This window comes from Nematolebias whitei, chromosome 7, assembly GCF_014905685.2.
Source record: "Nematolebias whitei isolate Nwh7 chromosome 7, NemWhi1, whole genome shotgun sequence".
In the NCBI taxonomy this organism is placed as follows: Eukaryota; Metazoa; Chordata; class Actinopteri; order Cyprinodontiformes; family Rivulidae; genus Nematolebias; species Nematolebias whitei.
In genome coordinates, this window is record NC_056504.1 from 46,099,576 (window position 1) to 46,112,574 (window position 12,999).

The 12,999-nt window shown below is 39.2% G+C and overlaps 1 protein-coding gene across 1 annotated transcript in view; it reads right to left on the bottom strand.

Moving 5' to 3' along the window:
• Positions 1 to 6,771: 6,771 nt before the first annotated feature.
• Positions 6,772 to 12,999, bottom strand: part of chd5 (chromodomain helicase DNA binding protein 5) — a 69,964-nt gene continuing 63,736 nt past the window's right edge. Inside the window, exons 37-40 of the mRNA XM_037678967.1 lie at positions 12,034 to 12,229; positions 11,247 to 11,410; positions 8,921 to 9,047; positions 6,772 to 6,938 (exon numbers count right to left, since the gene is read on the bottom strand). Coding sequence (XP_037534895.1) covers positions 6,811 to 6,938; positions 8,921 to 9,047; positions 11,247 to 11,410; positions 12,034 to 12,229 — 615 coding nt within the window. The 3' untranslated portion in view covers positions 6,772 to 6,810. The remainder of the gene's footprint in view (positions 6,939 to 8,920; positions 9,048 to 11,246; positions 11,411 to 12,033; positions 12,230 to 12,999) is intronic.

The following is a 12,999-nucleotide window of genomic DNA, read 5'->3' on the forward strand; positions in this document are numbered from 1 at the left end:
CATGGATTATTTTCAGTAGGTTAATAATAAACTGTCTTTTGGTTCTTGAGATATTTTGCTAACAGACAGACAAAGTTGAATAAATAGTTAATGACAAAATTTTAAATGAAGATCTTGCATGATCTGTCAGATTGTTTATTGGGGATCAGTCACAACTACACCAACTTTTATTTCAATATCTGTACAACTGACTGAATTATGTCCATGTTTGTGTTTATTATATTCAGTTGACTGTGGCAGCGATCTTGAATGGGACCGACTCCAAAACTTAATGAAGATCCATCCATCCATTATCTTTACCCACTTCTTCCTTTTTTGTTGGGTCGCGGGGGTCACTGGTGCAGATGTCCAGCTATCACTGTGCGAGGGGCAGGGGACACCCTGGACAGGTCTCCAGTCCATCACAGGGACACATAGGGACAAACAACCATTCACTCTCTCGCTCACACGTAGATTTAGAGTTACCAATCAGCCTAACATGCATGATTTTGGTCTGTGGGAGGAAACCGGAGTACCCGGAGGAAACCCACACATGCAGAGAGAACATGCATACTCCACCCAAAAGGGCCCCCAGACCAGTATTTGAACTGGAACTGGGGCAACCTGCTCGCTGAGAGGCAGCAGCTCTACCGACAGCGCCACCATGCTGCTGCTCAGTTGTTGATGTAAAACCAATTATTCCTTTCAGCGAGGGTTAAATTTGTCAAATGGTTCATGAGAAATTGTGTTAACACACTTGGAGATGTCATTCGACCGTGTTCCTCGGGGTACACTGTAGGGGATGCTCTATGATTATGGAACTGGGGGTCCATTGCTATGGGCTGTTCGATTCTTAGACAAGCGGTGTGTACGAGAGTTTGTTTTGCATTGCCAGCAGTAAGTCGGACCACTTCAGGGTGGGAGTTGGACTCCGCCAGGGCTGCCTGTTGTCACCAATTCAGTTCATAACTTTTATGGTGAGAATTTCTCTGTGCAGAGGGATTCGAGTTTGGTGGCCTCGGGATTCCATCTCTGTTCTTTGCAGTTGATGTTGTCCTGTTGATGTCATTGTGGCGGCTGTGGCTGAGTGGTTAGAGCAGTCGTCCTCTAATGCAAGAGTTGGGGGTTAAAATCCACCAGCAGTCACATGTCCAAGAGTCTCTGGGCAAGACACCGAACCCCTCATTGCCTCCGATGTGTGTCCCATCGGTGTATGAATGCGATGTAAAAGCACTGATTAGTCTCTTTAGAATGACTTGTTCAATTAGCTTTGTATAGATACAATAGAGTGCTTCATGAATGGATAAACGAGGGCACAGGTCGTAGTGTAAAGTGCTTTGAGTATCTGGACAAGATAGACAGGTGCTACAAAAGTCCAGCCCATTTACCGTGTCATAATCTTCAGCTCTGTTCGCAGCCGAATGTGAAACGGCTGGGATGAGAATCAGCACCTCAGAATCTGAGGTCATGGTCCTCAGTCAGAAAAGAGTGGATTGCTCTCTTCGGGTCGAGAGTGAGGTTCTGCCTCACCTATGGTCATGAGCTCTGAGTAGTGACCAAAAGAATGAGATTGTGGATACAGGAGGATGAAACGAGTTTCCTTCACAGGGTAGCTGGACTGTCCCTTAGAGATAGGGTGAGAAGTTTATTTATCCGGTAGAGACTCTGAGTAGAACTGCTGCTCCTCCATATCAAGAGGAGCCAGATGAGGTGGTTCGGACATCTGGTAAGGATGCTCCCTGGGCACCTCCCTAGGGAGGTGCTTCAGGCATGTACAACAGGGAGGAGACCCCAGGGAGGACCCAGGACACGCTGGAGAGACTATGTCTCTCAATTGGCTTGGGAACACCTTGGAGTCCTCCCAGAAGAGCTGGAAGAGGTGGCTGTGGAAAGAGATGTCTGGATCTCACTGCTCAGACTGCTGCCCCCGAGACCCGACTTCAGAACAAGAGGAAGATGATGGATGGATGGTTCATGAGAAATTGTGGTAACAGGTAGACACACAAACCGCACACAAACAATTATCATCCACCCATATCTTTTAGTGGCAAGTGATAATTCCTTGTATAAGCTCATACTTTTTGAACTATTTTTTTATTATTCCTTGTGGCAAATTTGGAAAAACGATACCCTGTGGAAAACCGTGAAATAGCCAAAGAATAAGAATTTGTGGAGCTCAATCTCAAGTGTGTGTAGTACTTGTGATTTATGCTGTTTTGGGCCGAATCAATGACATTTTCAAGTGGCCTAGAGTCTGCTATTTCTCAGTTTCACTGAATAAGAGTTTTTGTTTCTGCTGTTAATCACGTTCGTTGCCCTGCAGGCTTGTGGCAGTTGTGACAAGCGGCGCTGGATGACACGACACAATGAGAACAAGGCACCACGCGAGATTGTCACGGGAATGTAGTCTGCTTTAATTAAATGGGAAGTCCTGCTGAACCCAGCTCAATTACTCAAGTGCACGCTTTTTTCGTTCGTCTGCCAGAAGGACTGCGAGGCAAGAAATGATCACACATTGTTACAGTCGTCCAGAAGATTTATTAAAACACACTGAACAAATACACGGAATACAAATAAAAAGATGACAATCCACTTTTTCATTCAGTTGCTGTACAGCACAATTATCAGGACCGCAACGCTGCTTGGAGCTCATAGTCTGTAAATGCTAGACACACTGCCACCTCCTGAAAGTGAACCGTCAAACGCTTCACATGCTGTGCATTCACTGCAACAAAGGTGCCTTTTTTCAGGGTCTTTTGGTAGCTTTTGAAGCCAAGTTAATAAGCAAATACATACATCGTTAACATATTCCTATTAGACTGAAGCCTTTGAAACATACGTTACATTCATACAGGCTTCAGTTTGATTGCATTTTCATTGGAGTCCTGTGTTACCACTCCAGAAGGGAAAGATCTTGACTGATGAGCACACACACCGTGCACAGAGCAGGTTTATGGCAACACACTTCAAAAGGACATTCATCTTTTTTTATTTCTTAATACATAAAAAAAGAAAAATTATATGACACAAGCTTATCTCTGAAAAAAAAGTTCAAGTATTTACATGATTCTGAGGTCCCATCTGTCAAGCAACCCAATACATGTCATGGTCAAGTATTTCATGAACAAATTCACAGCTAACATTCAGAAGTAAGAAACAAAAGAAAAAGTACTGCAAAAACTGGTGATGCTCTTCAAGGTTCGTCCAAAAGTCATAGTTTGAAACTGAATACGTGTCAAAACATCAACGGGAAGCTAAAGTGGCACAGTCCGTGTGAATAAAACAAAAGCGTCACAGGAAAAATACAAATGTTAAATTAAACAGCTGGACTCCCACATGTTATGTATAACGCTGACAATGAAGTTTGTAAGTTTGAATAAAAAAACATTTGTTTTAAAAACGGGCACTTTGAGTCTCACTCTGCCTTCATACATTAACATCTGCTTTAAAAACATAAAACAGAAAGCAATGATTTGCAAATAATTTAACTTTTATGTTCATTAAGAATAGTGCAAACACAGCATATGACACCGTTATTGTTTTTTTGTTTGTTTTTTAAAGCATGGTAATGTTTCATGCCAGTTCTGTTGGTTTAAATGCCTCAGTGGTGAAGAACGTGGTCAGATTTAAAGAGAACATGCAACAGATCAGAGATCAACTAATTAATCGATCAATATTGGCCACATTTTAAAATCTGGCAATCTGTCATTCCTGTGCATATTTAACCAGTTACCAAGTAGAAACATTAAGATGTAGCAGCGCTGCAACCTCATTACTATAGTCCATGTTAGTTTTGTAAAGTAAACAAATTCCCAAATTTTCTGGCCTATAAGTCGCACCGTTTTGCCTAATTTGCATATCCTGTGACATATACGCCAAAGTGACTTATTTATGGATTTTTTCCCATATTTATAAACCAATCTTTGACTGAGATATGACCATTTTAATTCATTCTGACATTGAAAATATTGAACCATTACCATTTTCAGCCACTAAATGGCACTGGAGTTGTATGGCATGCTGTTGTGTCAAAAGTGGCTATTAATGACACAATCAGCTTGCCATACACCACTTTCCTCCAGCTTGCCTGGAGCAACAGTCAAATCAGCTTCATTTTGCTGAGTCGCCCTGGTGAAATGAAGCTGATTTGACTGTCAAAGTGCATTTATTAAGTAAAAGTTCAACTGAGACACACTTTTACTATAATTTTGAGCAAACATAATTGTTTTTCAGTGTTAATCTTGTTAAATTCAGATCATTTCAGATCAATTCAATTCATTCAAATTTGTTTTCTTTTGTACAGCACTTTGGTTGGCCTTGTTGCTGTTTTAAGTGCTATATAAATAAATTGGTATGGTATGGTATGGTATGGTAAATTCTTGTTAAAGTCCTCCCATGCACGCTCCTGCGGCCGCCATTTGGCAGCCAATCGATTTTTGCTACAACACCGGCGCACATTTCCAGGATGTCAGCGCTGACGCATAATAGATGCGACTTATACAGCGAAGCAACTTATTTATGGATTTTTTCCCAAATTATTAGACATTTTTGGACAGATGCATAGGCTGGAAAATACGGTACTGTATTTTTATCAAAGGAAAAATGCATATTGCGCAAAATTTTAAATACTGTGTTGTATATCAGATATCAGGTGCCTTGATTTGACACAACAGACTCTGCATAAGGAAGGTTTTAACTTATAATTGACATAAACTTCCTTGCAGTTTTTCATTCTTTGAAAAAGTGTGTGATTAGATAAAATAATTAAATCTCTCACAAACTGAAAAGCTCTAACGCTATAGGGATTATTATAATGTACAGAGCAAAATGTCATGAAAATATTCAGAATCCAGACCAAAAAAAAAAAAAAAACTATGGATGGTTACAACTTTTACGACTATACCAGACTCAGAATTAACAGTAAGAACAACATCTATGAATAAAAGCTAAAAGTCTAATGTGTAAAAATAAAAACCAACATAATTAAAGACCATTAAGATTCTTCAATCAACGATATTTCCTTCATTTTAAACAGGAATTCCTCAGCTTGTCATCAAAGTCTGGGTGTGTATTTCACACACGCATTCAAGAAGGCACAATTAAAGCTGAATGGCAGGTTTTGGAGAAACAAGTGCTGACAAATAAAAGCTGCTCTTTTTTTATTTTCCTCCAAAGGAGAGACCTTAGTTAAGCAAGACGCTACATTCCACATGAGTTGCAACAGCATGGCTCTAGAAACAAGCAGCTAAGCTGCCAACCCTTAAGTACAGAAAATTACTGGTTTCCTTCATTTCCAAACACAAAGAAGGTCGTTAAAGGAGCTGAAATGCAGCTCACTGGTAATATTTTTTCTCAATTTTATTGATGTTTTATTTATACTTTTTCACTGGTATTGAATTATTTGCAGATCATGGTGCTCTGTTTTTTTTTTTTTTTTTTTTTTGCTCGTAAGACTATAACCGTAAGTCACTTAAGCAGATGAGAAATGAAAGCAAAGATATTTTAACATGGATAAATCAAAAACAGAGCAAGAAAATAAACGGAAAAACGTGACGGTGAATGTCTCGGGCTAACGTGCAACATTTGTCGTTAAAGGCTGACGAACACTCCTTCAGTTGTAGGTTTAGATCGTGGCACCGCCAGAGAAAACGCACTGCATCAAGGAACAAATCATTCACCTTTCATTCTGGCATCGTGACGATTATACCCGACTTTACTAGAAAATAAAACGAAAACTAAAGACTCGTACACTAAATGTGCCGTAGCATCCCATTAGGCCATCCTAACAACCAAACAGGAAGTGGCAAAGATCCGAACATAAAGGAGAAAATGCTTCCATTCATTCAGGAGGCTCGGTTGACCTGAACACTCGGGGCCGGCCGTGGTTCTGTTTATGGCCCCAATGCGAGGCTCTACTGCTAATACAATACTAACATTCACAGATATCGTACCTTAGCACAGAAATGCTGAGTTGGTGCTTCTCTCACTCCCAACGTGTTCTTGATGTTTCATCTACAAGCTCGGGATTTCACGTCATCCCCAAAGGTGTCCATGAGTGTGTCCATGTTTTCAGTAACATGTAAAATAAACTGCGGTTTCTGAGTATTTACTGTACAAGAGGCCAGCCTTCAAAGACGCTGCAGTCAGAATGAAGCCGCAGTTTGACTTTCTCCAAAGAACCAGCAGGTGGCAATCTTTACAGGCGTCAGACGGACTGCTCTGCTAATGGATTTACACATTTGGATGCTTTAAAATCAGTAATCTATCAGCTGCTTACACGTGTTCTTGTAACAAAATGTTAAACGGCTAAACTACGACTGAATTTCTCTCCTCTTCCAGAAGCTTCCAGAGCAGCACAGTCACAGTGTAAAGGGGCTGTTGGAGAATAGATAAAAGCAAAAGAACGCACAGAGACTTAGAAAGTTGCAGCTTGCAGAAAAAAAAAGCTTATTTTACAAGATTAAAACGAGCCCCCAATGAAGAGCAACCAAAACTCGACAATTGAGTTTGGTTTGTAGTGCAGGCCTCGTGAAGTCCACTTCCAAAAAAAAGCTGCTCTATTTCCTCTCCTAATCATCAGCTGTGCATTTCAAACAAAACAAATGCCCACTGAAATACTTCTATAGGACTTTTAAAAGATAAAAGTGCAAACTTTTAAGATAGGTCTCCAAGAATCAGAAAGTTACTCGTCTCAAGCACACAAGAGTTTCGATGCTGTAAATTATGAGGAAGGAAGGAGGAACGAGGAGGATGTTAAAGACAAGGGCAGCAGTCATCCATACAGATTCCATCCCTGGGAGTTTGACCTCGGGTCACTGAGACAGAGCTCGTCTAGTCCTCGATGCAGATGACGTCGCTAGATTTGCCCGATTTGAGTTCAGGCGTAGCCACGTCTCTCAAAGAGTCAAGTGCTTTCTTGTCCAGATGGCTTGTAGGGGTCAGGGGGGCATTCGATGACACTGAAAAGTGAGAAGAGCTCACATTTAATGGCTCCCAGTAAGAACTTAAATATGGATCTTCAGATAAATAAACAGCAAACACTGAGAAAGTGACTTTTTCAGTCATATAATCTTAGCTCCACATTTTTACAGAGCAGGGGGTGGAGCCAGTATGCGCACTTAAAAATAAACAAATCATAGAATATAATTACAGTGGGTAAAAACCTAATTGTTGACCTTTGTTTCCCTCTTTTAGTGAGTCTGCGTTTTTGTGCTGACTTTCCCCTTTCTGGTCATTAGATTATCATCAAACTGTGCTGAAACTGTTGATTAGTTTGAAATTCAATGGAAAAAAAAAAAAAACCTGAAAAAGCAGATTTTCTGTCGCAATGTGTTTGACCAAATGACCAGCGCGTCATGCAGCCGCATTCTTAAAGTTTTGTAATGCGATGCCAGTATTGGCTGGTTCTCCAATTGTTCAACATAACGCTACTTCCTCCAGTTATCGAACTGTTAACAATGGTGTACCACAAGGTTCAGTCTTAGGACCCACCCTCTTCACAATCTACATAAGTAATGTAAGTCAGATCATTCCTGATGCATCCTTACATTTCTATGCTGACGACACAGTTGTTTATTGTCGAGCTAGAACAGTCGTTAAGGTTTTTCAGCTTTTACAGTCTGCATTCAACATCACCCAGTCAGATTTGTTCCGTCTCAGACTTGTGCTAAATGCGGATAGGGATGTCACATGGTGCTTACTGTTTGTTTTCAAACAGGAAGTCGGTACCAGCTGTCCTTCCTTATATTTTATCTTCGAATGGTGTACCTATTGAGTTTGTCCATTCTTATAAATACGTGGGTATGTTGGTCGATTCGCTTTGAAGCCCCACGTCAAAAACTTGGTAAAGAAATTGAAAGTTAATTTGGGTTTCTTTTTTAGAAATGGATCCTGTCTAACTCTGAACGCTAGGAAATGCCTTATAACTGCAACTTTCCTTCCCTCCACTGACTATGGTGACGTTATCTATATGAACGCTCCTACAAGCACCTTGCAGAAGTTGAACTCTGTCTATCATGGTGCGCTAACTGGCTGTAACTACCATACACTGCACCCAGTATTTACTGGTTAACTGGACATCATTAACTTCAAGCAGACTCTCTCACTGGTACATTTTCATCTTTAAATCACTTCTTGGTCTGCTGCCTTCATACATCTCCTCCTACATGTCTCTGCGGGAGTGCATTTACAGCGTGCACTCTCAGGACATTATTACCTGCAGTGTTCCCTCAGTGAGAACTGAACTTGCCAAAAGGGCCATCTCCTACTCCGCTCCTGTTTCCCGAAATATCTTGCAAAAAGATATGAAGCTCTCGACCTTGACCTCTCTAAGGGACTTTAAACATCTGTTAAGTTTATGGGAAAAACTAATGCAGACGTGTTCCTGTTTTTAGTATTTTACATCACTTTATAATGTAGCTTTTTGTTTCGTTTTTGTTTCATTTCTTCCATTTACTTTTCATTTTGTATGTTGCTTTTTTTTTATATATATACTTACTGTTGTTTGAACCTCATCTGTGTTCTTTGTTTAAAACAGGTCTCTCCTGGAAATGTGTCATTGTGGCTCAATGAGACTAACCTGTATAAATAAAGGTTGAATGAAAGGATGTCCAGTTTTTAAAACATGCCTCCTGCACAACATTAATTTGGGACTTTATTATGCTCATTTTCTGTAACCACATAAAATATTTATTTTTTCATGTGCAGATGTATTTGTATTTTGCAATAAGCTATACTGACCAAACCAAACTTGTCCTTAATTTGGACATTTCTTTGCACTTCTGACACTTTTTAAAATCTGTTTAATATGCTAAATGCTAACATTCTGTACAGGGGTTTTCTCTGTCGGCTGTAACAGAATGAAAATGGAAGTGACCTGACTAACCTCTGTTTCCCTCCTGCCTCCTGTCACATTTGATTTATTACAAGTGTTGATTGTTACCGCTGACGTAGGGTCCAAGGGGCATCTGACTGTAGTTGACCATGGGCTGTCCGCCTGGTCCTCTGAATCCCCCGCCGAAGGTGCTGCTGTACATCTGCGAGCAGCCGAACCCGCCCTGGCTGAAAGGCTGAAAAACAAAGAAAGATGAGTTATCCTCCAGCAGGCCACGAGGTTCCATGAATGATTTATCAGAGAACAACAAGAGGTCAATGCTCTTGGTTATGATGCTGAAGCAGTAGGTATCCAGTGTGAGCGGCTGCCTCATTATCATCAACACGTTTGTATTGCTTTGCAAGACAAACTTTTAGTTTATAGCAAGAAAACAAAACAGGAAAGGGAGTCCAGTTTCTGGTTACAAAGACGTCACCAAAGTGATATTTTATGGTGAGATTGGAACTAGATGGTAAGATTGAACTCGAAGATTAAACTAAAAAGTTTAACGAAGTGAAACAAAAAGGCTGTTGTGGCAGCAAAACTAAACTAATAAGAAAACGTAAGATGATCGTAAAAAGACAAAACTCGAGGCGTGGAGACAAATAGCACTGAACTGATGAGTGGAGAAACAGATTGAATAAATCGAGCAGAGTGGCAGTGGAAACATCTGGGCTGATTACTGATTGGGGACAGGTGAGGGTGGCAGGAAGCTGACTGAGGGAACATGAGGAATGGCAAAAGGAACGCTGGAAACAGAAGAAGACCAAAATAAATCCAGTTAATTCACTGGGAAAAATGTGAAGCTGAAAGGCAATGAGAACCTTTGAGAACTTTGTTTATTTAGTTATTTTACACCGCATGTTAGAAAACTCTTGTTAGAAACAAAAAAATAAAAAGATTCAGTCTTTTCGGCTCTGCATAGACGACGAGCTCCTCTTTTTATTGCTCAGTTGTTGAAACGATCTACTTCAACTGGAGCTCTCGGGTCCTCCAACCTGGAAGTGTTAGCAGCTCTGGCTCGTTCTAAAGCTCGGGGAGGGAGTCGCTCTTTTCAGTCCGTTGCACCGACGGTGAAATCAACTTCCTCCATCTTTACTTTCAATCGACAGTTCAGACAAACTTTTCTTTTTTTTTTATCCAGATTTGCTTTTGTTTAAGAGCGTTCCATGACACTATGCTTAATTTGTTTTCATGTATTTTTTTAAATTTATTTTCTGTTTTCAATTTTAATGCTTTGTCTATATTTATATTTATTTTAGGTATTTTATTGTGAAGCACTTTGTGTTTTTTTTTTATTTGTGAAAAGTGCTATATAATTATATTTTACTGACGACTTACTTTTAACAGTAAAATGTAGTCACCAAGCTGTGACAACCAAAACACATTTTATTTCTAAAATAAAAACCACTTCATCTTTGTGTTCATCTTACTAACAATTGTGTTCTGGATTCTATGAGTTGCCAGCATTTATTGTTACAGCACATGTTGTCTCTACAAGACATATTACCGTATTTTTCGGACTATAAGACGCACTTAAAATCCTTTAATTATCTTAAAAATCAACAGTGAGCCTTATGTTTTAATTCTGGTTGTGCTTACTGACCTCGAACCAGTTTAATGTGGTACACGGTCCAAAAAATGCAGTATTATATATCAAAGATCTTTTATTGTCATTCACATCACATGTGGTACATGAGGTGGAATAAAATTGTGTACACAGGGTCCCAGTTATATCCAACAACAGCAAAAATATAAACTGTAAAAGGAAACAGTAAAGATATGAACTAAGAAATACACTTAACTAGGAAATGCACTAAACACAGATAGTGCAAAACAATACACCGAGTGAGCAGATGAGTAGCAAAGATAATCTGCAGCACATGTCAACAAAGTGACATTACAGTAATTATATATATATATATATATATATATGTGTGTGTGTGTTTGTAAAGAATAAAATCAATCTATTGTTTATCTACAAAAGCAGATTCTGCTGTTTCCAACACATTCTGCAGCACAGCATTTATGTTCTGTTGCAAAATGAACCATATTTATTTTGAGTTGCTAACTGGAATACAAAGACATTGCCTTTCTTAATAAATGACTACTCTGCTATACTGTTTTTTTAATATATAATTTTGTATAACAAGAGTAAAGAATCGGATTCTGAGTATATAACAATTATAATATAAAGAATTTTTACTCCATAAAAGATTAGCATAAGCAGTGATCTTATGATGATTAATCAGGAAGATTAAGATAAAAAAAAAACACAAGATTGTTCTTTGTTTTTTCTAACAGATAAACAAGTTGTTGTTTTCAGTGAATTACCTTCTTGTCACTATTTGTGTCTAGTCCGTGTGAGCTTTCTGAGCACCAGGCGTCGTCTCACCTGCTGCAGTGGAGGTTCGCTGCCTCGGCTGGTGAGGCGGCTCAGGATGCTCCTCTCGGACATCTGCAGACGGGCCGACACCGGTGGGATTCTGGACAGCATGTTGGGCAGTCGGGTCACATCTGCTTTCATGTCACTCAGAAGTTCCTCCAGCTGGTTCAGCACTGAAAGAACGCAGAACATACGAAAACATGTTTTTACCTCTGTAAATGCTTCTTTAATGTCTAAACATCTAATGTTAAAAAAAGGCTAGACTATATATATATTTTAAGCAATTTAATTGTGTTATTTAGAATATGACAAACTGTCAAGAACTAAAGGCTTCAAACTCCAAAAAGCTCAAAAGTAAAATAAATTTAAATCATATTTTTTTTTCCACTTTGTCTCTGAACTGTCAACCTAATTACAGTAAGCTCGTTTGGTGAGTCAAAGTAACTTTAAATAAAATCACTGTGAAAAACAGGATCTTTCTATGGAAACATCTGTACTTCCTTTGAAAACCCATTCATTTGTCTGTCGAAATGGATAAATATGTTTTGTTTTATTTACTGAAAGCACTGAATAGTGACGTAAACCAGTTCTAATCATATTTAATGGAACATCATACTTTTAAAAGGGGAAAGCGCAACAAAATCCTTAAATTATGTATTTACTTTATGAGCTGAAGCACATAAAACAAGATGAAACGGCTGTAATTTTGTCTCATCTAAAAGCATTTTTGAAGCAGCTTTGAGGAGCTGAGCTCGAGTGCCCCCTGTTGATTGATTTTTTGAGCTGGACCGCAGACCTTTGTGAAGCACAGCGTTGGCAGGTTTGTTCCCAGCCAGCGACTCTTTGGACAGGTGTTGGTGGTACTCTGCCAAACATTCCACCTCAGTGAAGCGAGTGCTGAGAGCCATGGCCGGGTGGCTGGGGTCCTGGGTCATGTTGAGGTAAGCTGCCCGCCGCAGCTGCTCCTCGATCACCAGAGCCTGCTCTAACAGCTGAAAAGAACAAAAAAAGCTAATGATGCACGTAAAACATGTATGAAAAACAAGAGAAAAAAGAAATGTATGTAAAAATGTAGTGGAACAATGAGTGCTGAAGGATTTACTGAAGAAGCCGAAAGTGACTTGTCAAATTTAAAATAAGCTGAATAATGCCTAAGCACCAAAAACCTTTGCAAAAAGCAGAAATATGCTAACTCAAAGTAGCTAAAAGCTAAATGTGAAAAGCTAAATGTAGCAAAAGGCTGGCTAAAAGTAGAAAAGCTTAGCTGAAAGCTTAATGTAGCAAAAGGCAAGCTAAAAACTAAATTTAAGCAAATGTGAGCTAAAAGTAGAAAACACTAGCTGAAACCTAAAAACAGCAAAAGGCTAGCTGGATAGCCCACTATATGTAGCACAATGATGATTCAAAATTCAAAGTAGCAAGAGGCTGGCTAAAAGTTAAAAACTAGCTGCTAAAAGTAGCAAAACGGAAGTTAAAAATAGCAAAAGACTAGCTAGATGCTAAAATTAGCAAAACAGAAGCTAAAAGTTAAAAATAGCAAAAGACTAGCTAGATGCTAAAAGTAGCAAAACAGAAGCTAAAAGTTAAAAATAGCAAAAGAATAGCTAGATGCTAAAAGTAGCAAAACAGAAGCTAAAAGTTAGAAATAGCAAAAAAGACTAGCTAGATGCTAAAAGTAGCAAAACAGAAGCTAAAAGTTAAAAATAGCAAAAGAATAGCTAGATGCTAAAAGTAGCAAAACAGAAGCTAAAAGTTAAAAATA